Source organism: Scyliorhinus canicula, chromosome 15 (assembly GCF_902713615.1).
Source record: "Scyliorhinus canicula chromosome 15, sScyCan1.1, whole genome shotgun sequence".
Taxonomy (NCBI): domain Eukaryota; kingdom Metazoa; phylum Chordata; class Chondrichthyes; order Carcharhiniformes; family Scyliorhinidae; genus Scyliorhinus; species Scyliorhinus canicula.
This window is the reverse complement of record NC_052160.1, coordinates 56,662,965-56,686,822: the sequence shown is the minus strand read 5'-3', so window position 1 is coordinate 56,686,822 and position 23,858 is coordinate 56,662,965. Positions and strand designations below refer to the sequence as shown.

Sequence of the window (23,858 nt, the reverse complement as noted above, 5' to 3'; positions counted from 1 at the left end):
TCTTCTCTCTTCCACCACCTTCAGGTACCCAGCCCCTGCTTCACTGACCATCCCCTTCACCCCCCCCACCCCCCCCCCCCCCCCCCAACGTTAGAGGCCCCCAGGAACTGCCTCCCTCAACTGGGCAAGCCCCCCCCCCCCCGGCCTGACCCTGGCAGTTCCAACCTGGCACCTGGATACCTAGGCACTGCCAGGTGACAGGGTGGAACTGCCAGGGTGTGCAGCTGGCATCACCAGGGTGCCAGGCTGGCAGTGGTAAGGTGCCCAGGTATCACAGGAAATGCCAGGGTACCACACTGCCCTGTCCCCAACCACCCGGGGGTCCCCAATGGCCTGGGAGACCCCACCCCGGTGCCGTTATGTCTGGTCCAAGTGTGTGGAGCAGTATTAAATGGCATTGTGGCGAGGTTTTCCCACACGCGGCTGTTGAGTACCAGGCAATGGGTGAATCTGTATTCGGATCTGAATCTCACCCAGCGAGGGCGATATCCAGATCGTGCTGGATGGAGCTAGACCGGTGACTCGCAATAGGCCTGGCGCAGATTTGCGGCTCACGTGTGATTCACCTGTTGCGCCCAGATCCATGCCGGGTGCAATGGGGTCATTTGAATTGCACCCAAAATCAGGCGACATGAGTTCAAAATCCAACCCGGCAGCGGAGAAATTTAAAATCAGTTAAAGAAAGTCTGGAATAAAAAATACTCTCAGCAACAATGCTGATTTTTGTTCAATCCTAACTACAACCATCAGTTACCATAAAATGAATTGTCGAGGCAATTTTTTATTCACATCTCTCAGAGGAAAATCTAATTTACAAACTGTTTAAATTGACCAAAAGCAGTCATAACAGCTTGTAGAATTTAATAGTTGACTTATCTTCTGTTTATAAGATCATTTTGTGTGTGTAATAAAATGTGCCATCCGAAGTGTGATATATACTATCGAGTCTCTCGTGGGCTTGCTCAAGATTCATTGGTTGAATGCTAAGGGGCTGCATTCAATAGTCCCCAAAGTTGGGTGTGGGGATTGTATTAGTCCTCGCCCATTGACTGCAATGCACGCAACACACCAACATTGTGTTGCCTGCTATTTTAAAATGATATCAATGTCCTGTCAGCACTGACTGAGCTGCTGGTTGGCTGGACACCTGACCAATATTGTGAGTGACCAGCACCACTTAAAACTAGTCTGCATCTTTTAAAGATGAAGTTCATTCTGACTGAAGATGCTGCCGGCAACCATGCAGGAATTGAATTTGACCCACGAAATACTGAATAATGGCACAACATTGCAAAGATCAGGCTCCAAGTTTCTTGGAGACAGTACTTGATACTCTGGTGGGGGAGGTGCAAAGGACAAGTCTTGTATATGCAGGGGGTCTTGAGACAATCCAAACACATGCTTAGGAGGCAGTGGGAGCAGATAGCTATTTAAGTCATTGTCAGATATCAAGCCCTGAGGATTTGGATGCTGTGCCATAAAAATCTCATCAGGGCCAGGGTCAGTGAATGTGTCTTCAAATGCCAGATCTCACCCTTTGCACCACTAACCTCACACACTGCTGAATGCACCACATCACATCATTCAGCTACCAGCAATTAGGACTCATACCTGACAATCATATACAGGATTGCACCCTCACACATTTAGCACACATATCCACCCACATCTTACAGCTGACATATACTGTCAGCTATTAAACCATGACAGACATATAAGACAAGCAGATTGCACAATGTTCAATGACACACAGCTCACTTGCAGGACAAGTTGGCACACAAGCAAGCATAGCAGGAGCTACCTGAAGGGTGACTGCACATCTTGACCCTATACAGGAGATACTTCTGGCCTTTATTGAGATGTCTACAGTTGCAGTTGTAGCCAGCAGAATGGCTAAAACTACCAAAGATGACACCTAATTACCCATGTCACATCCCACTCTGCCCCCATCATACAATCTCTTCTGATTCACAATCTGCAGACTGTGGAAGCAAGCACACCTTACTTTCTCCTTCTCCTTAAATCACAATCATATTCTTGTACCTTTTCCTTTCAGATAGCCATGGAGTGCAACCTGGTTAGGCAGTGAACGAACAACAAGACGACAGTGGTAATGAAAGCCCAGCACCATCACTTAATTTGACACCTGCAGTTAACAGTTCACATACTGACCCCGCAAGTGATTTAGAGTACAGCATTGAGAGAGACATCAGGTATGAGTGGCTGCTGCCTGGGCAGTGGGCAAGGATAGTGCTGGCACTGATAAAGTGTTATTAATGTTAACTGTTTTTCTTCACAGATGCTGCCTGACCTGCTGAATATTTCCAACATTTTCTATTCTTATTTCAGTTTTCCAGCATTTGCTTTCATGTAGCATTGGTACCAGCTTGTTAAAGTATGAGGCCGCATGTGGGTTCCACTGCAGAGTACTGGGATGAGGACTTTAAGTGGGCACCCTGCAGAAGAAAGTTGCTGGGTATGCATAATGAAATGCTTGGTTCATTGGGCCTGCTGCCTAGGATCACGGTGGAGTTCAGGTACAATGGGACCAACCAGAGAGCAGGTTACACTAGTCCTGGTATTGTGCAATGAGACAGAATTAATTGATAACTTCATTGTGAAGGCACCCCTGGATATCAGCAATCATATCATTGGATTTTCTATTCAATTTGAGGGAGAGAAGAGTCTGTCCAAGGCCAGTATTATAAACTCAAACAAGAGCAAATATGACAGTATGGAAGTGGAGCTAGCTAGGTGAACTGGCAAATGAGGTTAAGGTACAGGTCAACAGAGGTTCAGTGGCAGACATTGAAGAGATATTTCAGAATACACAAAATAGACACATTCCACTGGGAAAGAACAATTCCCAGGGATGGGCCCACCGTCCATGGCTAAGTAAAAATAATTAAAGACAGTATCTATCTGAAAGGAAAAACATAAAATTGCACAAAACGAGGCCGGTGAACAGCGGGAGAGAGTCCAAAAACGAGAACCGTGCCAGGCAGCTAACAGTTTCCGATGCAACGGGTCCGCTCCCGTAGGTGAAATCGGGATCTCACCGTGGTGTGGCGAGAAACCAATTATCACCACTTATGCCCCATTTCCGTACAATTAACGGGAGCCAACTCATGTCCAACGTTTTCTCGTCATTCAGCGGCCTCCCCAGCCAACAGCAAATGCTCATGTTGGTGCCGATTAGTACCCCTTTTGGAAAATGGGAACCTGGCGGAAGGGCTTCTGTGGGGAGATGGGGGGGGGGGGGGGGAGTTTCTATTTTTGCTCATAAGCAAAGAGCCTGGGGGTTCTGGGCTTGCTACCCCAGTGCTCTGTGGGGGCAGGGGACCCTCAGCTAGGGATGGGGGACCCTTCTCAGGGATGGGCCGTCATGGGAGCGTGGGGAGGGGGTGCATTGGGGGGGGGGGGGGGGGCAACCGTTCACGGCACCACCATAGTGATTGTGGGATACTTTTCCTGAAGAGACACAGAGAAGGCATCATTAGCCAGATGCGGGGTTCACAGTGATGGGAGAGGGGGTGTGTGTGAAGGAGGGGCGGGGGGGGTTGAAGGAGGAGTGGGGGTAGATGTGTCTATGGGGCGGAAAGGTATCGGGGAGGGGGAAAGGTGTGGGGGGGGGGGGGGGGGGGGGGGGGGGGTGGGATGCTTTGGTGTCCACTCACTCATTTTGCCTGGTTTAGGTCATTAACTTTTTCCTGCACTGGAGGCCAGTCCTCCTGGTGACACTCCCCGAGCTCACTGCTGCTGCCACTTCATCCCAGGCAGCACTGGCCGCCCTGTAGCTAACCCTCCTAGAACCTCGGGGGAACAGGACAACCCTTCAGGCCTCCACAGCATCTAGCAGCCTCCCCAGGTCAGGGCCCCCAATCTTGGACTGGTCTTCTCAGCGCCATTGTTACGAATTGGCTGGGGTTGGTTGAGCAAGTGCTACTTGACCTCGTTAGTGGTGGGCTGGTGAACGCCGTGCCGGCAAATCAGCTGGTGAGCCTTCATTTGCAGCGAGAATCCCGTGACGCCTCGTTGAGTGGTCCAATTAACGTTGTCCCTAGTCCCTACATTCTGGGATGATGATGATGACAAGCAGTGCGGAAAGTCCATAGATCCTCACAGAACATATGTGAATGTCCGGCTCTTGCCTAGCTGATTCTGGCTCACTTTCTCTCAATGATCAGAGTCATATCATGGCGATGCAGTCAGGAAAGTTTAACCTTTCCTGATCCTATGGCATCCTTCGTAAGTTGAACTATAAAGGACCACGGTGTCACTAGGGGCAGTGTCACCGGAGGCAGAAATAGTGGTGGTGGTGGGGTTAACAACCGTGCCCATGCTGTGCAACTACAACTTAACATTTCCGACCTTGCCGCTACGTCTTGTTGCATTCCTAACATCCACAGCGGAGCTGGAGGAAGCCTGCTAATTGCTGTGCCCTGTTGTCTGTGATGATCTAGGCGGATGTACACTGGAGGGCAGAGACCTGGGGGCCTGTTTCCAGGGTCCTGCTGTGCGGCTGTGCCACCCACCTCACCCTGTGGAGCTGGAGCAGTCAGAGAAGGAGGAGATTTGGGTGAGTGGGACACTCCCAGAGTCCTTTGGGTGGATGGCCAGGGGTGTGCACTAGCTGATCTTCCTCCCTATGGTGCCCACAGGCCCCTGGCTAGCAGCTTGAGAGGGAGGGGCAGCTGGAGTGATCTCGAGAAGCCTCGCCCCTCTCTAGCATTTACACTGATGGACGCCAGGAAGTGCCTCTGCCATTGAGTGCAGCTCCTGCAACAGTGCAGGGCAGATGTCTTGGACCAAGGTCTCCTTGGTGGCCGCTATCCGGTGAGTGTTGACCTCCGTGCATTGGTCTATTGGTACCATCGCCTCAGTCTAAAGACAGATTGATTCCTCCATGGAGCCTCGCAATCTGAGGAGTGCACCAGACATCCCTTCCTGATTTTCTCTACCTTGCCTAACGAGTTCCAGCGACTGAGGCTTGACCGAGTCCAGAGGCTCATCATCGGACTCAGACAAGGCAAGTTCCTTGTTTTCAGCAATCCTCCAAGTTCCGGCACCCTTGGATACCACTGCTCTGCCTGCTGTGGATCAGACAGGGGAATATGCTCACCAGATTGTTCCCCTTGGGACTACTGTAGAACTAGTTTAAACCAATGTGTGGGTCTCTGTGCTGGTGGAGGGTGGAGGTGAGCGCTGTGACGGTTCTTCTGTTTCGGTGTCTGTGAATTCATAGTAAGAGGTCTTACAACACCAGGTTAAAGTCCAACAGGTTTGTTTCCTATCACTAGCTTTCGGAGCACAGCTCCTTCCTCAGGTAAAGGAGCTGTGCTCCCAAAGCTAGTGATTCGAAACAAATCTGTTGGACTTTAACCTGGTGTTGTAAGACTTCTTACTGTGTTCACCCCAGTCCAACGCCAGCATCTCCACATTGCGAATTCATGGTCTGTGCTGCTTTCGGGGTTGGAGTCAAGGACCTGGACCCCCTCAGCTGCTTCCCAGATGTGCCTTCGAAAGGAAGGAGAGGTCATTTGTGCATGGAAGGGGCCTGGGAAACAGTAGACGTCACTCAGTATGGTTGTCTGATGGATGTTGCAGTGCTGGATCCTCATTTGATTAAGTACAGCTGACCTCACCATCAGCACAGGAGTGGTTCATCTCCTCACCAGCCCAGCTGAATGACTCTTTCCTCAAAGGCATCCCTCCACCTGTCTGGGATCTCGCCCTCTTGTTGTATGTCAGCTTGTCCTTCAGGAAGAGAGTATAAGCAGGCCGTGTACCAAGGCAGATGATAAAGATACCTGGCATGTGTGGATGGTAAATGTGACCAGGAAGGTCATGAGGCCATGACCAGCAGAGGAGACAAAGATATGCGTGGGTCAGAGGTGGTGTCCCTTGAGCGAGCATTGAATGAGATTGTGGTGGACGTGTGATGGTTCTGTGAGCTGTGAGTGCTGAGAAGTGACAAACCCTGGCAGAATGGAGGAGCTCATTTGTGGATGGCTGTCCTCTTCTGCATGGCACTGACTACCGCCTCTCATGCTGGAGTGGTGATCTTACATGCAGGTCTTCGATCAGAGCATGGGTATGAGACAGTGTAGTTGGCCTCCAATGTGTTCAGCAGACCCGCAAGGGAGGTAAACCTCGATGCAGTATGCTTCCTGGGTTTGGCAGCCATGATTCCAGCGGCATCCTCTGACTTTCAGTTCCAAAAGTGTATCCTGCTGTGTGTGACTTTAGTTCATTCTCTAAATCATGCTGCATTCCAGGCTGAGGGAGTGGGGCGGTACGCATGGGGGAGGAGGGGGGCACGGGCTGATGCACCCAAAGCTGGGAGAAACTGATTTGTGCAGAAATCTTGAAGTCAGCAAAAACTCCTTGAGTACTTGCCACAGCAGTTGCGGTAACCTTAGGCAACTACGAACAATTCTCGTGAGCACCAAACACTTTAGAATTGAAGCAACGGCCAGAAGAAATCATTCAGTAACTTGCATGTAAGTAACTGATGATTCTTTTAAATGGCATTGACAAGGAATCCTTCTGGTTGCTGAGCACATTTTCAAGTGTGCAAGATGAAGAGAAAGGATTAGCTGGATAGTACTGTTGTAAAAGCAGTTTTGCACACAATGCTATACATTCCGAATATTTCTGCCATGACAAATAGGAATTATAGAACATTTCCAAGACTGGAGTTCACTGTCACGTTGCGAATAACTTCATTCATGGATGAAACTACTACTAAATTGGTCAAGGCACTTCATTAAAGTGTATAGATATTTCCTGATACATCAATGGGAGCTAAGTTTTAAGTATATAACATTAGAAATAAGTCTGGAGTCCATTATTACATGAGAGGTACATTTATTAGTTTAACCAGTACTGATATCACATTCAAAGCTCTTAAAACAGTTCCAAAGTAACACATTATGAATATAACATGCTGAGAGATATAATGATTATCATGCCCTGATAACAATGACTGGTTGTCTTATGTTTGCTAACCATGTCCTTTTTAGAATATAATTTGAATAATACATTGCAATAAATGTTTTAAAAGCTCTTTGTTTATCATTAACTCAAAAACGTCACCTCAGTCCCAGAGGACCATAGGCTGCTCACACCTTTGAGAGCTGGCTGGTGGTGATTTAACCTGAGAGTCAGCATGCCTCAGATGAGGGGCAAGGTTGAGAAGGCGGGGCCTTCGTGAATAATCTCAGCTGGTATGGAAGTTGAACGCGTGCTGTTGACATTGTTCCACATCAGGATCCAGCCATCCAGCCAACTGAGCTAACTGACCTCCAATACAACAAACATTTTCAATACATAAAGGATTAATTTCAGCCCAAAGACTTACCTGCCATTGAACAAGGACCGAGGTAGTGGTGCGTGGAATCACAGACAGAATAACTGGTGGCTCACTAGGAACTAAAAAACAGAATTGTAGGTGAAACTATTGAAAATAGAGGGGGGGGGGGGGCATCTCCTTATAGCCCTCTTCCAGGACCCGACCCATCACCCTCCCCAACTTCCCAGATGCCGCTATCTTTCTGCCCTGCACTCATCCCCACCCTTCAAACCCTACCCTCTGCCATCCTTTCATATGCATGGCCCTTCTTGGGCCCTGACCCTTGGCAGTGCCACCCTGGCACCCTTGGCAGTGCCACCCTGGCAGTGCTCCTGCCAGCTTAGCAATACCACCTGGGCATCTTGGCAGTGCCAGGGTGGAAGAGCCAAGGTGCCAGCCTGGAAGTGCCAAGATGCCCATGTTCCAGGGGGAGAGCCAGTGAGCTACCCTGCACTACCCCTGGCCACCCAGGGGTCTCCGATGACCTGCGAGACTCCCCAGGAACCGTTCCGCCTGTAGATTTAAACCCTACTTAGGCGTGGGCCGTTTAGTCATGTCCCTTTTGGGTGTGATTCCAATGCCTTGTGGGACTTGGATATATCCCGCAAGGAGCGAAGGCTGTTGCGCTGCCCTCGAGCAAGAGCGTAATGCAACCGGTAGATCGCACCCACTGTTTCCATTTTCCAACTCAATTTCTAATAAGGTTCAAACAGAGAAATACACCAAGATTGTTTGGGGCTTCAATGCATCTATTGCCAATATTGGCCACAGATATCATCTTTGTGCCCAAATTCAACTGCTCACTGTAGATTTTGTTAAATAATACATAGGTACTAAATGCAGCATTTACAAGTAATACACCATCTACAAGTAAGAGTTCTTTCTTCTCACAAGAGATTAAATTACAGGCTGCGTGAAGATTATGTGTACATGAAACATGCCATAATTTGAAACTGTTTTAAGTAAATCTGTTTTTCACAGTCAATCATTTATCTCATTCTCTTGTCACTGGTTGTTGCTTAGTGGTGAATTTTTATTTTTCTCCTCGCTCTCTGGGGAACCAGGTTTATCACTCTACACACTGTTGTCTGAATGCAATTTAGTTAGTGCCAAATCAAGGTTTTTTTTCAATTTAGATAATCACAACTAAATATGAACAGTCTATTATCTTGAATATTTTTTTTCTATTTAAGCAAATTGCAGCAGATATAAGATGCAGCAAAACCTGAGAGCTAAAATTGAGAATCTTTATAAGAGCACAATAGAACGTTGATAAGTTAAAAATTCATATGAATCAAAGAATATAATAGATAATTATAACAAGTGAAAAATAATACCGTAACTCATCCTTACCATCCTGAAGTGTTGTCACTGCCTCTGTCGCTTCACTAAAAGTGCTGTCTCCAATATCATTAGTGGCCATTATTCGTAGCTGGTAGGAAGTGTAAGGCTTTAAGCTGTCAAATGACAGGTAACAGTAAACATTGCAGTACTTTATAAAATCAATGCTGCAAGGAAAATTAATGTACAAACTGTAATGAAAATTCTGCACCGTTTCAGAAATGAATTGCTCCAAATCAAAACTCATAAAACTTAACACAAAAGAATGTCTGAAAGCATCTGCTTCTATGTTGGTTAAATACAGATTTAAGAGCACTGACATCAGTGTACCAGTAAAGGGTACAACTGAGATCTTGTCTTGATTAAAGAAATATGATGGCAGTTCAGAGACTTATTGGAACTGGTGGTCAGTTATCCATGACTGAACCATATCAGATTGTGCAGAAATGTGAATCACCATGCATTAAATTGCAAAGTCTTCTTCTGTAAAAAATGACATCCCACATATACCCAAAAAATAAAGAGTTCAAAACCAATTTTAAAATTCAGCTTGGTTAATCAGGAGTGAAATCAGGAGGCACTTCTTACATAAAGGGTAGTGGAAATCTAATATTCTTTCCCTTAAAAGGTTCAGGATGCTGGGTAAATGGAAATTTTAAAGGCAGATCGATAGGTTTTTGTTCTGTACGGGTATCAAGGGATGTGGATCAAATATGTGTAAAAGGAGCTGAGGCCATAATCTAATTGAATGGAAGGACATAGCAGAGAAGTTGAATGGTTGACTTCTGTTCCTGTGCTCGTTTCTAAGAAAAAGGAGTTTAAAACCTTATTAGAACTCAAAAGTAGCAAACTAGAAGCAGCACAAACCATTGGTATAAGGCACATTGGGAACAATAGTCGACCAATATGGAATAATATCCTTCAATAGAAATTTCAAACCATTCTAACAAGAGGTGAATTTGTCAGGCGTTTGTACGAATAAATGTTGCTTCAGAAAGCCATTGCATGGGAATGCAAGATAGTTATTTGATGAATGAGGACCATGTTAGAAAGTTTGGCTCTTATCAGAAGAAACATTTGAGAATGTTAGCAATTCTCTGTTGATGACAGCTGCACAAGAAAAGATCCAGCACATTGCATATAATGTAATACATAAATGCATTATAAAAATAGTCACTATCAAGGAGGGACTGCAAAGCTCAGGAAAGAGGGAAATTTCAAGGGGTCTTTTCATGTTCTCTGAATACTTTGAGAATGTTTCTGTTGCCAACTTTAATAATAATAATAAAAATAATCGCTTATTGTCACAAGTAGGCTTCAATGAAGTTACTGTGAAAAGCCCCTAGTTGCCACATTCTGGCGCCCGTTCGGGGATGCTGGTATGGGAATTGAACCCACGGTGCTGGCATTGTTCTGCATTGCAAGCCAGCTATTTAGCCCACTTTGCTAAACCAGCCTCGGCTGTTGGTAGTTGCTATTATTGTTACTTTTACTAAATAAAGGGCAAAGTGAGTGCAGGAGAATGATTGGCAGCTATTACCAAAAGGGATTCTGGGAGAAGTCAACTCGGTCACCTCGACTGTAGCGTGGGGAGCTGAAGAAATGGTGTCAAGGAGCGGCATAGACATGGTAGATAGTCAGAGGCTTTTTCCAAGGATGGAAGGGCCAATTACAAGGGGGAGCAGGTTCAAGGTGAGACGGTGTAAGTTGAAGGGAGATGTGTATGGTATGTTTTTCACGCAGAGAGCGGTGGGCGCGTGAAACACGCTGCCAGAGGATTAGCAACATTTCATAGAAACATAGAATGGGGTTACAGTGCAGCAGGAGGCCATTCGGCCCATTGAGTCTGCCCTGGCCATTGGAAAGAGCACCCTACCTAAGCCCACAGCTCCAGCCTATCCCCGTAACCCAGTAACCCCACCGAACCTTTTTGGACACTAAGGGCAATTTAGCATGGTAAATCCACCTAACCTGCACATCTTTGGACTGTGGGAGGAAACCGGAGCACCCGGAGGAAACCCACGCAGACACGGGGAAGATGTACAGACTCCGCACAGGCAGTGACCCAAGCCGGAAATCGAACTTTGGACCCTGGAGCTGTGAAGCAACTGTGCTAACCACTGTGCTACCATGCCACCCCGGTAAGAGGCATCTAGATGGATGCATGATTAGGGAGGAAATAGAGGGATACGGACTAAGTAAGGTCAGAAGGTTCTTTTTTTGTTAGGGCATCATGATCGGCATAGGCTTGGAGGGCTGTGCTGTACGTTTCTATGTTCTTTGTTCTATCTTCTGAACCAAGCTTGTGTGCAGACTTTAGCAATGAAATTCTTAAGCAGACTATAATTATTTTGTTTACCAATAATGTAAAGCAACCAATGGATATTGTATATGATACTGATTGTCTTGGTTCCGTACTGCTGCCGTGTTTGGTATTGCAAATTGTATGATAAAGCTCCCTCTATCATTGAAACCACAGACCCAATTTAAAGAAAGAACATGACAAAGTATAAAACCCATATCAAATTATTCCTCTCACTCAATATGAATGCTTTCCCCAGTGAGCGAACAGTGTTAAATAGTATCCATGGGAGGATGTTGCAAGACATTATAATGGCAGAAAATACAGGAACGTTTTTGCAGGCTTGGATTGGAACTGATGAAACATTAGCTTTCTTCTCTTTCAGTTTTTGATTGGGCCCTTATTTCCAACATTTTCTGTACTGATTCCAGATTTCCAGGAATCCTGGTTTTCTTTCATTTCTTGAGTGGCAGACAAAGAGTAGTTTTTTCTTAATTTTAAATTCTTTGCATATAAGCTGTAGAATTTTATACACAATAAGCAGACTGTACTTATTACCGGTCTATCACATATGATGTAGCACCATGATTGACTGAAGCGGTGTGTGTCTGCCATGCCGTGCTAGGTAGTTCTTTTGTTTGCACTGTGAAGTAGCGGATTGGTGATGAACCGTCACTGCCTGGTTTCCATTGCAACAGCAAGCTACGACCACAGATCTCAGACTGAGGGACTGTCAGGTTGGTAGGTGGCTGCGGACGGTCTGCAAAATTAAGAAAAATGGTTTTAAAAACAATTCTGTCCTGCAACTGTCCCCTAAACTGGACCCAACCCTAACCCTTTGTACAAAAACAAGACAAAAGCAAACAGACGTCCGGGCAGTCTTGAGTCAGTTTTCCACCACCACTTTTGAGGGACTTACAGGATGGGAAAAGTGAGGAATTACAACCACTTAATGTGACACATAAGATTACTGCTGTGTACTACGTGCAATGAAATTATAAACCCATTGGTAAAGAATGGACTTATGATTTCAATGGAACTGGCACACAAAATAAATCCTCCATGCAGCTTAACAGCACAAACTTATGCAAACTAATGTTTGATTGACTTTCTTAAACATATTCAGAATCCCTACATGCAATGTTGAAATATTCATTATTTTAATTAACTGAGATTTTATTGCAACATTTTTCTCCATGAAGAATCAGCTACTGGATCTGGATCTATGTCCAACTAAACTTGGGTATTGTTCAACTACAATTGCAAACCTCAAATGACCTTCCAGAAGGAATACGGAAGGCCCACCCCAGCTCATCCATGCAGAAGAAACTACAATCTAGGTTCTATCGTGGAAGGTGTACCTCAGGATATTCCCGATGGTGCGGGTGTCCAGGATCAGGGGTCACAGTCTGAGGTTATGGGATAGATTGTTAAGACAGAGAAGAGGAGAAATTTCTTCAGCCAGAGAGTGGTCAGCCTGTGGAATTGACTACCACAAAAAGTAGTTGAGGACAAAACGTTGTATGTTTTCTGGAAGCAAGTTAGATTTGGCACAGGGAATCGAATGGTAAGGGGAGAAGGTGGGATCAGACTATTGAGTTTGATCAGCCATGATCATAATGAATAGCGGAGCAGGCTCAAAGGGCCAAATGACCTCCTCTTGCGCCTACTTTCTATTTTTCTATAGTGTCATGTACTATCATAGCACCCAAGGTTTATGCTGCCATTCTCCCACCTAAAAGTCTGTCCTTTTGCTGATCACACTCTGTAAAGTTCATCCTACAATCAGTCCTACGTTTGACTTGATCTTGTTTGAATATGTGCTCCCTCATCCTGGTATCATGATTTAACTAGAAATGTTCCAGATATACCTTTTCCGTACCATTTACTGTCTTCTACACTAATATCAGGTACCTTACTCACTACTCTCAACGTTGAAGAGCCCACCTTTCTTCATTGTCTTCTCAGATACTAATAATCAGTCTCATCATTCTTCTCTGAACCAGTCAGAATTAGATAGAGAGCGCAAAAAGTGGTATGACCAGAGCATAGCAGAGGATTAATTAGGCATCCTCTGACTTGTACCCTACAGATTTGGCCACATTGTTCAACATTCTATTTATTTTGATGATTGCTGCTCAAAGTATGGGATATGTTTCAGAGAGGATCTTCTGGCTGACCTAGAGCTCTTCCAACTTCATCCGAAGCTGTGTCGGCTTCAAATAAAACGAATGACTGAAATTATAATTCTGCAAGAACAATTAAACTGTAAAAGGCTGACTGAAATATTTGAACTCGGGGTCTCGAAATGTCTCAGAGTGATCCTCTTACAAAGTCAAATAGGGAGTAATTGAACTATAACAGTAAATGGTCTTTCAGCTCATTTAAAATTTGAATAATTTGGCCCATTGATTTCACTAGATGTAATAATACTAATTGAAGATGAAAGGGAATTATAATGAAATTCATAACTAGTCTCTGCTAACTGAAGTGTGCCATGGACTGTTCAAAGCTTATCAGTGTAAAGAAGTATTGGTTCAGGCCATGGCCTCCCTGTTTCATAAGCCTTTATTGATTTTCAAAGATAAATATCAAGTAAGCAATACTTTTAGAAGTTATGTTGGGAGTAATTGATTTTGTTTGCTGTGTTGTGCATGAGCAATACACATTTTATTGATTGTATATGTGTAAATGGTGCAGTGACCAGTTTTTGATGGTTCAGCACACATTTATCTCTCCACCTGCTCATCCAGGACTCAGGTAAAAAAAACTACAGTTCAGCATTTTATTCTGTTTTGGTTTGCCACTGTTTGCATTTCTGTTTGCATTATTTGCCACCAAGGAAGTGCTAATCTTCAGCAGCAACAAACAGACAAACTGTAATGAATTAATGTAGATTTGGCCTCGCTTGGCAACAGCACCCCATTACTTCTTAATTTCTCTCATTTTCTTTTATGCTCTCTTCAGGTTTAATGGTTTGCACCTTGGGCTTAGGCCCTTGCTTCTCATTACCTCTCTTAGAACAGCTTTCATCATGAGGCTTTGCTGTCTTTGGCAAAAATGCCAGTTACTAATGATAATTAGGAAGCTCTGCTAGATAGAAGCCACTGTTAAATTCACACTCCAAAATGTAAAAAATATTCTCTTCTGTGTTGGAAGTTATGAACAGCAGAGCAAACTCGATGGGCCGAATGGCATCCTTCTGTGACATATTGTGGTCTACTAGTGGTATGATTCTATGATCATTAGCAAAAATATTAAAAATAAATAAATGTATTGGGAGTGCTGGGTCAGGTGTGGATGATAGAAATAAATAAATATGTGTTACGTGAAGACTCAAAAATATTTCAAAGCACTTCACTATTCTGTGAAGAACTTCAATGTTCAATGACTGTTGGAATCGAGGGAGATGCTGCAGTTATTTAACACATGAAATCCCAAGGGTGGCACAGGGGTTAGCACTGCTGCCTCACGTCGTAGAGCACCGGGTTCGATCCCGGCCCCGGGTCACTGTCCGTGTGGTGTTTGCACATTCACCCCGTGTTTGTGTGGATCTCACCCCCAGAACCCAAAGATGTGTAGGGTAGGTGGATTGGCCACACTAAATGGCCCCTTACTTGGGAAAAAAAAAGAATTGGATACTCTAAATTTATTTAAAAAAACACAAAATCCTACAAACAGGAATTAAGTAATTGTGCTGATAATCAGTTTACAGTTACATTGGTTAAATGGTAAGGGAAATGTCAACAAGGATACCAGGCAAAATGACTGCTCTTGTTCAATCTTTAACATCCATCTGATGAGGCGGATGGGACCTTGATTAATGTCACATCTGTTGGCTGAAACCACTGTTGTACTTCACTGAAGTGTCAGTCTAATTTATGTGTTAGAATTGAAGTTGTCAGTCCAAAAGGGACCCAAGAAGTCCAAAAGTGGAGGAGAAATGTGTATGATTAGCGCACTGCTGTCAAAGGATCCTCCTTATCTCCTAACCGGGAAGGAACAATCCAGGGGTATATATTCTCTCCAGAAAACATTGATTTGATATTTATGTGGTAAATTTTCCAGAATTTTGTCATTGCTCCAGGCTAATAGTGCTTATATTCTGTCATCTTTGATTTGCTAGACAACATATTAAATTTATTTATAGCAATAACATATGAAAAGGATAATTAAAACAGAGCAGTTTCTGACCCCCCCCCCCCCCGGTTGCTGCTGCTGCTGCCGGCCTTTTTCTACCGTTCTGCCAGGAAATCTAGGAATGGTTGCCACCTCCTGAAGAACCCCTGCACTGATCCCCTTAGGGCAAATTTCACCCTCTCCAATTTAATAAACCCCGCCATATCGTTGACCCAGGCCTCCACGCTTGGGGGCCTCGCATCCTTCCACTGTAGAAGAATCCTACGCCGGGCTACTAGTGACGCAAAGGCCAGAATGCCGGCCTCTTTCGCCTCCTGCACTCCCGGCTCCTCTGCAACCCCAAATATTGCGAGTCCCCAGCCCGGTTTGACCCTGGATCCTACCACCCTCGACAGTCCTTGCTATGCCCTTCCAAAATTCCCCCAGCGCTGGGCATGCCCAGAACATATGGGTATGGTTTGCTGGGCTTCCTGAGCACCTAATACACCTGTCCTCACTCCCAAAAAACTGGCTCATCCTTGTCCCGATCATGTGAGCCCTATGCAGCACCTTAAACTGTATGAGGCTAAGCCTCGCACAAGAAGAGGAGTTCACCCTTCTTAGGGCGTCCGCCCACGTCCCCTCCTCAATCTCCTCACCCAGCTCCTCCTCCCATTTACCCTTCAGCTCCTCCACCGAGGACTCGTCTAAGTCCTGCATCACTTGGTACGTTGCCGAGATCTTCCCCTCTCCAACCCACACCCCCGAGAGCACCCTGTAATGAACCCCACGCGGTGGCAGCAGAGGGAACCCCGCCACCTGACAAACACCCTTACCCAGTGCCGGCCCTAGGGTTGCTGGCGCCCCGGGCAAGCTGAACTTCGGTGCCCTTTGGGGGGGGGGGGGGGGGGCGCCGGGTGTAGGGGGGGCGGGGCCGGGGTGCGGGGTCGAGGGGGCAGGGCCGAGGGGGGCGGGCCGAGGGGGGGGCGGGGGGCCGAGGGGGCGGGGGGGGCCGAGGGGGCGGGGCGGGGCCGAGGGGGCGGGGGGGCCGAGAGGGGGGGGGGTGCGGGGCGCTGGGTGGGGGGGGGGGTGGCGGGGGCCGAGGCGGGGGGGCCAAGGCGGGTGGCGGGGGCGGGGCGGGCCCGAGGCATGGGGGGGGGGGGCCGAGGCGGGGGGGGGGGGGGGCGGCGGACCCGAGGCGGGGGGGGGGGGGGGGGGGCGGGCCCGAGGCGGGGGGGGGGGGGGGGGGGGGGGCGGACCCGAGGCGGGGGGGGGGGGGGGGCCCGAGGCGGGGGGGCGGGTCCGAGGCGGGGGGTGGCAGGCCCGAGGCGGGGGGGCCGAAGGGCGGGGGCGGGAGGGAGGGGGGGGCGGGAGGGAGGGGGGGGGGGCAGAGGGGGCCGCCCCAGGGGAGGGCGGCCACCCTGGGGGAGGGCGGCCACCGCGCATGCGCTGTTTGGCACCGGCCCAACTGCGCATGCGCGGGACCCGAGTCTCTGGCGCCCCTTAGCACATGGCGCCCCGGGTGACTGCCCGAGTTGCCGGTGCCTTGGGCCGGCCCTGCCCTTACCTGCATGAAGCTAAAGGTGTTCCCCGGGGGGATCCCGAACTTCCCTTCCAGCTCATCCAGGCTCGCAAACTTCCCGTCTACAAACAGGTCCCTCAACCTCCTAACACCTGCCCTGTGCCAACTCAGAAACCCGTCATCAATTCTTCCCGGGACAAACCAGTGGTTCCCCTGTATCGGGGATCCCATCGAGGCCCTCACCTCCCCCTGTGCTGTCTCCATTGCCCCCAGATTTTGAGGGTAGCCGCCACCACCGGGCTCGTGGTATACCTCGTCGGAGGGAGCGGCACTGTTACCAGCGCCTCCAGGCTCGTGCCCACACAGGACGCCATCTCCATCCTCTTCCATGCTGCCCCTTCCCCGTCCATTACCCACTTACGCACCATCGCTGCGTTGGCAGCCCAATAATACCCACAGAGGTTGGGAAGTGCCAGCCCCCCCCCTATCCCTGCCCCGCTCCAAGAACACCCTTCTCACCCTTGGGGTCCCGTGCGCCCACACAAACCCCGTAATGCTCCTGCTAACCCGCCTGAAAAAGGCCTTCGGGATAAGGATGGGGAGGCACTCGAACAGGAACAGAAATCTCAGGAGCACCGTCATCTTGACTGATTGCACCCTACCCGCCAGAGACAGCGGCAGCATGTCCCATCTCTTGAACTCCTCCTCCATTTGCTCCACCAGCCTTAAGCTTATGCAAGGCCCCCCAGCTCCTGGCCACCTGGACCCCCAAGTACCTGAAGTTCCTCTCCGCCCTTTTTAGTGGGAGCCTACCAATCCCCCCCTCCTGGTCCCCCGGGTGTACAACGAACAGCTCGCTCTTCCCCAAGTTGAGCTTGTACCCTGAGAAATCCCCAAATTCCCTGAGAATCCTCATCACCTCCGGCATTCCCCCAACCGGGTCCGCCACATATAACAATAAGTAATCCGCATAGAGCGACACTCGGTGTTCCTCCCCACCTCGCACCAGCCCCCTCTAATTCCTCGACTCCCTCAGCGCCATAGCCAGGGGTTCAACTGCCAGTGCAAAAAGCAGGGGGGACAAGGGATACCCCTGCCTCGTCCCTCGGTATAACCGAAAATACTCCGATCTCCTCATATTCGTGGCCACAGTCGCCATCGGGGCCTCATATAACAGCCTCACCTACATGACAAACCCCTCCCCAAACCCGAACCTTTCCAGCACCTCCTACAAGTACCCCCACTCAACCCTATCGAAGGCCTTCTCCGCGTCCAACGCCACCACTATCTCCGCCTCCCCTTCTACCGCCGGCATCATTATAACATTCAAGAGCCTCCGTATGTTAGTGTTCAGCTGCCTCCCCTTCACGAACCCCGTTTGATCCTCGTGGATAACCTGCGGCACACAGTCCTCTATCCTCGTGGCTAAAAGTGAGATCGGCCTGTATGACCCACACTGCAGGGGATCTTTGTCCCGCTTAAGGATCAAGGAAATCAACGCCCGAGACATCGTAGGAGGCAGAGCCTTCCCTTGCCTCATTGAAGGTCCTAACCAGCAAGGGGCCCAACAGGTCTGCATACATCTTATAAAATTCGACCGGGAACCCATCCGGCCCCGGTGCCTTCCCCAGCTGCATGCTCCCTATCCCTTTGACCAGCTCCTCCAGCTCAACCGGCGCCCCCAGTCCCTCCACCTGTCCCTGCTCCACCCTCGGGAATCTCAGCCGGTCCAAAAAGTGCCCCATCCTCCCCTCCTCCGCTGGGGGTTCGGACCAATACAGTTCCTTATAAAAGTCCCTGAAGACCCCATTAATGTCTATCCCCCTTCGCACCACATTTCCTCCCCTATCCTTAACTCCACCAATCTCCCTGGCCGCATCCCGCTTGCGGAGCTGGTGTGCCAGCATTCTGCTAGCCTTCTCCCCATACTCGTACACCACTCCCTGTGCCTTCCTCCACTGAGCTTCAGCCTTTCTGGTGGTCAACAAGTCGAACTCAGCCTGGAGACTACGCCACTCCCTCAGCAATCCCTCCTCCGGAGCCTCCGCGTGTCTCCTGTCCACCCTCACCATCCCCCCCACCAGTCTCTCCCTCTCTCTCTGCTCTCTCCTCTCCCTGTGGGCTCGAATGGAGATCAACTCCCCGCTAACCACCGCCTTCAGCGCCTCCCAGACCGTCCCCACTCGGACCTCCCCGTTGTCATTGGCCTCCAGGTATCTCTCGATTCATCCTCGAACCCGCCCGCCCACCTCCTCGTCCGCCAGCAGCCCCACCTCCAAGCGCCAAAGCGGGCGCTGGTCTCTCTCCTCCCCCAGCTCGAGGTCCACCCAGTGCGGGGCATGGTCAGAAATGGCTATCGCCGAATACTCAGCATCCTCCACGCTCGCAATCAGCGCCTTACTCAATGAAAAAATCAATCCGGAATAGGCCTTATGCACATGGGAGAAGTATGAAAAGTCCCTGGCCCTCGGCCTCGCAAACCTCCATGGATCCACCCCTCCCATCTGGTCCATAAACCCCCTCAACACCATAGCCGCCGCTGGCCTCCTACCCGTCCTGGATCTGGATTGATCCAGTGGCGGATCCAGCACCGTGTTGAAATCCCCCCCCCCCCCCCCCCCCCCCATTATCAGGCCCCGCGCCTCCAAATCTGGAATCCGGCCCGACATAAGAACATAAGAGCAGGAGTAGGCCATCTGGCCCCTCGAGCCTGCTTCGCCATTCAATGAGATCATGGCTGATCTTTTGTGGACTCAGCTCCACTTTCCGGCCCGAACACCATACCCGTAATCCATTTATTCTTCAAAAAACTATCTATCTTTACCTTAAAAACATGTAATGAAGGAGCCTCAACTGCTTCACTGGGCAAGGAATTCCATAGATTCACAACCCTTTGGGTGAAGAAGTTCCTCCTAAACTCAGTCCTAAATCTACTTCCCCTTATTTTGAGGCTATGTCCCCTAGTTCTGCTTTCACCCGCCAGTGGAAACAACCTGCCCGCATCTATCCTATCTATTCCCTTCATAATTTTAAATGTTTCTATAAGATCCCCCCTCATCCTTCTAAATTCCAACGAGTACAGTCCCAGTCTACTCAACCTCTCCTCATAATCCAACCCCTTCAGCTCTGGGATTAACCTAGTGAATCTCCTCTGCACACCCCCCAGTGCCAGTACGTCCTTTCTCAAGTAAGGAGACCAAAACTGAACACAATACTCCAGGTGTGGCCTCACTAACACCTTATACAATTGCAACATGTGCCGCATGAAACCCGCATCGTCCCAATTTGGGGCGTATACATTGACCAGCACCACCCGCTCCCCCTGCAGCTTGCCGCTTACCATCATATACCTCCCGCCGCCGTCTGCCACCACATTCAACGCCTCAAATGACACCCTCTTCCCCACCAGGATCGCCACCCCCTGATTTTTTGCATCCAGCCCCAAATGAAACACTTACCCATCCCTTCCTCAATCTAACCTGATCCGCCACCTTCAGGTGCGTCTCCTGAAGCATGGCCACGTCCGCCTTCAGCCCCTTCAGGTGCGCAAACACGCGGGCCCGTTTGACCGGCCCATTCAGTCCCCTCACATTCCAGGTTATCAGTCGGATCAGGGGGCTACCTGCGCCCCTCCCCTGTTGACTAGCCATTACCCTTCCTCAGTCCGCCAAGTGCCCGCGCCCCCCGACGACAGACCCCCATCCCGACCCCCTCTACATGCTCCAGCTCCTTCTCGGCCATTCCAGCAGCAACCCGGTACCCCCCCCCTCCCCCCCTCCTCCCCCCCCCCCCAACCCAAGCTAGGGCCCCCCTAGCTGCGTAACCCCTTCCATTGTACTTCCGTAAGTCAACCGACTCCTGCTGACCCCGGCTGCTCCCGCCACCCCAATGACCCTCCCCAGTGCAACACAACCACCGTGCCCTCCCCCCACCCCCAGTGCCGGCCCCGCCCACTGCCCCTCCAGCGCGGGAGAGAAGCCCGCGCTTCCATCCCGAGCCCCGCCCCCCCGACCCAACACACGGGAAAAGACAGGCACATGACCCAACAGGACCGCGAACCACTCCCAAACTCTCAACCAGCGAAAAAAACCAGACGTGACAAAACGCCCCAGTAAACAGATAACAGTCCCAAAAAGCGAAAAAGCAGAACAGCAAAAAGACATCATCAAATAAAACCGATAAAAGCGAAAGGATACCAAGGAGGACAAAGCCTCCGGGCTGTGTACACCGTTCCCCAGCCCCCAGTCCTCAGTTCAAGTCTAGCTTCTCTGCCTGGACGAAAGCCTAGGCCTCCTCCGGAGAGTCAAAGTAGAGCTGGCGGCCCTTATAAGTGACCCAGAGGCGTGCCGGCTGTAACAGGCCAAACTTGACCCCCTTCTTGTGGAGTACTGCCTTCGTCCTATTAAAACCAGCACTTCTCTTTGCCACTTCCGCACTCCAGTCCTGGTAGATCCTGATCTCCGCATTCTCTCACTACTACTCCTCTCTTTCTTCGCCCATCTCAGCGCACACACACGTTCGACAAAGCGGTGAAAACGGACCAGCACCGCCCGAGGCGGTTCGTTTGGCCTGGGTTTCCTCAGCAGCACCCAATGGCCTCCAGCTCCAAGGGTCCCTGGAACGACCCGTCGCCCATTAGCGAGTTCAGCATCATAGACACATAGGCCCCCAAAACCGAACCTTCCAGCCTCTCTGGGAGGCCTAGAATCGGCAGGTTCTTCCGACGGGCGCGGTTCTCCATCTCCTCCATCCTCGCTGACCACTTCTTGTGGAGCGCCTCGTGCGACTCCACCTTCACTGCCAGGCCCAGGAGTTCGTCCTCGCTCTCCGAGGCCTTTTGCCGAAGCTCTCGGATCGCCGCACCCTGAGCCGTCTGGGTCGCATGAGCTTCTCCAGGGAGGCCTTATGCGGTTCCAGGATCTCTGCCTTCAGCTCCCTGAAGGAGCGCTGAAGCAGCTCCTGCTGCTCCCACGATGCTGATTCCCCGCCCGCCGCCATCTTGCCTTTCCTGCCTCGCTCCTGGTCCAAGCCATCCACCGGTGGAGAATCTTAGAGGAAGTGTCCCCACACGGGGAAAAGTCCAGCCAGTACAGATACAGATTAAAAGAGCCCAAAAGACCGAAAATAGCGGGAGCTAACGAACGTGCGGCTTAGCTCCGCATCACCGTAACCGGAAGTCCCCCTTGCAGGAGAAGTTGCCGCACAATCGGCAGGAAAGGGCCCAGACGGACGGCAGGTTGCCGGACCTTAGGGTTCTCATCACCTATGAGGAACAGGTGCTGGAGTGTCGCGGGGATGGCCGAGGATAGATCAGTGACCAATGTTCAGCTTGGCCTACGCCGCAGAGGTGAGGATCCAATGGGTTGATGACTTGTCACACCTGAATTGTTCATGTCAGGATGATGATCCTTCCCTCTCACTGACCACATGTCCATTCTCCCACAGGATCTCTAACTGGTAGTGCAGACCCATCCAGGGCACAACCCCCTACTGCCCAAGGAAACATCTTGGACGAGAACTCTGAGGACGCCACAATTCATCCCCACCCTCCACCAGCACAGAGACATACACCTCAGAGGGCAGAAGTAGTGGACAGACCTCTGGAGCACAATCTGGTGAGCACCACACAGTTGCTGGTACACATCAGGCAGAGGCAGGAGCGTCCAGGGGAGCCAGTCGGAGGTCTGATGGATCCCAGGACACAGCTGGGTCCCAGTCAGTTGCTGAGCTTCTGGACTATGCTATCCCGGAGCTGCTGCAGTCAATAGTGTACGGCTGTAAGATTAGGAGGGGAACGTCAGCAAACTCCAGTGGGTCCCCATTGCTGATTAGAGGAGTCCCAGAGGCAGGACATGCGTGGCAGTGAGGCTGGCGACCTTAGAGGAAAGCCTGGAGCACGACGTCAGCCGCATGAGTGGTGGTGTCAATGCCTCGAGAGCATGTCCGAGTCACTCGGGGACCTGTCCGTGTCACAGGTGGACCCTTACGAGGTGTTGTGGAGGTGTCCCAGTCTCAGGAGGGCGTTGCCGAGGCTCTGGTGCATGCCCCATTCGCTGAAGACCATGTCCCAGATGCAGGTGGACATTGGCGAGGCGCTGCAGAGTATAGCCCACTTACAGAGCGCCATCATCAAGGGCATCAACACCATGGTGCGGACTTTGGGGAGCCACCAGGGCTGGCAGATGCAATTGACACAGGGGCATCTGGAGCTCAATCCAGCTGCTCCTTCATCCTGAGGTGATTTCCCAGGGCCCTACAGGCACCAAAAGGAAGGAGGTAGCGCTGGAGGCCAACCCAGAGCCTCCCTACAGGGAAATGACGACGGTCGCCAGCACTCCTCAAGTCCATCCCCCCTGACAAAGGCGTATCTTGGGGTCAGCGTGCGGAACAGGGTGGCACGGCAAGGCATATGCCACCGGCAAGTCGGCCAGGGCCCTGCGGCACTCCAGAGGATGCCTGCCAGGGCATCAAACCATTGAGGTGTCACAGCTGTCATCCCCACCCTCCACCGGGGCAGAGACACACAGGTAAGCAGCAGGTCGCCTCCACCTCTGATGTTTATCCTGGAGACACACCGAGATGTAAGTGGTAGAGCTCGGAGGGCTAGTACATTGAGGATCACGGAGAGGGCACTGGGGCATGGTGGGCAGTACCATCAGAAGCTAGGGACAGTTGGGGTCATTAAGAGAAAAGCCCTGACTCCTTGATGAAAATCGGACTCCAAAACTACACACAGTACTCCAGGCATGGTCTCATCATAACCCTATACAATTGTAGGGAAACATCTTTATTTTTAGACTCCAACACCCTTGCGTTAAGCCCAACATGCCATTTACCTCCCTGATTGCTTGCTGCACCTGCAGGCTAACACATTTCCTTGTACGAGTACACCCACTCATTCAAAAAAAAACATGTCATGACACTTCAGCACTTCTCAGTACTGCACTGGAGTGAGTGTCAGCTTTGATGTTTGTGCCCAAATCTCTGGAGCAGCTTCAAGTTCGAAGTGAGAGCTCTACAACTGCGCCATGGCTGAAATGTAAGAGAATCAAGAAAATATGCTGTAGCTGACGTATGGAGACTAGATTAATATAAATTATGAGAAATCGTTCCTTCACAGAATTTGCATTTTTACCATTTTTTAAATGAGTCTTTTCATGAAGATAGAGATAATATCGCCATTAAAGATAGAAAAGATCATTCTAACATATTACATTCTT

The 23,858-nt window shown here is 49.9% G+C and overlaps 1 protein-coding gene across 5 annotated transcripts in view; it reads right to left on the bottom strand.

Annotated features, from left to right (window-relative positions):
- sdk1a (sidekick cell adhesion molecule 1a) overlaps positions 1–23,858 on the bottom strand; it is a 1,043,142-nt gene that overhangs the window by 114,304 nt on the left and 904,980 nt on the right. For all 5 annotated transcript variants that reach the window (XM_038820122.1, XM_038820123.1, XM_038820124.1 and 2 more), the window contains 3 exons: positions 11,556–11,757; positions 8,708–8,811; positions 7,364–7,434 (listed from right to left, as the gene is read on the bottom strand). In XM_038820122.1, coding sequence (XP_038676050.1) covers positions 7,364–7,434; positions 8,708–8,811; positions 11,556–11,757 — 377 coding nt within the window. The remainder of the gene's footprint in view (positions 1–7,363; positions 7,435–8,707; positions 8,812–11,555; positions 11,758–23,858) is intronic.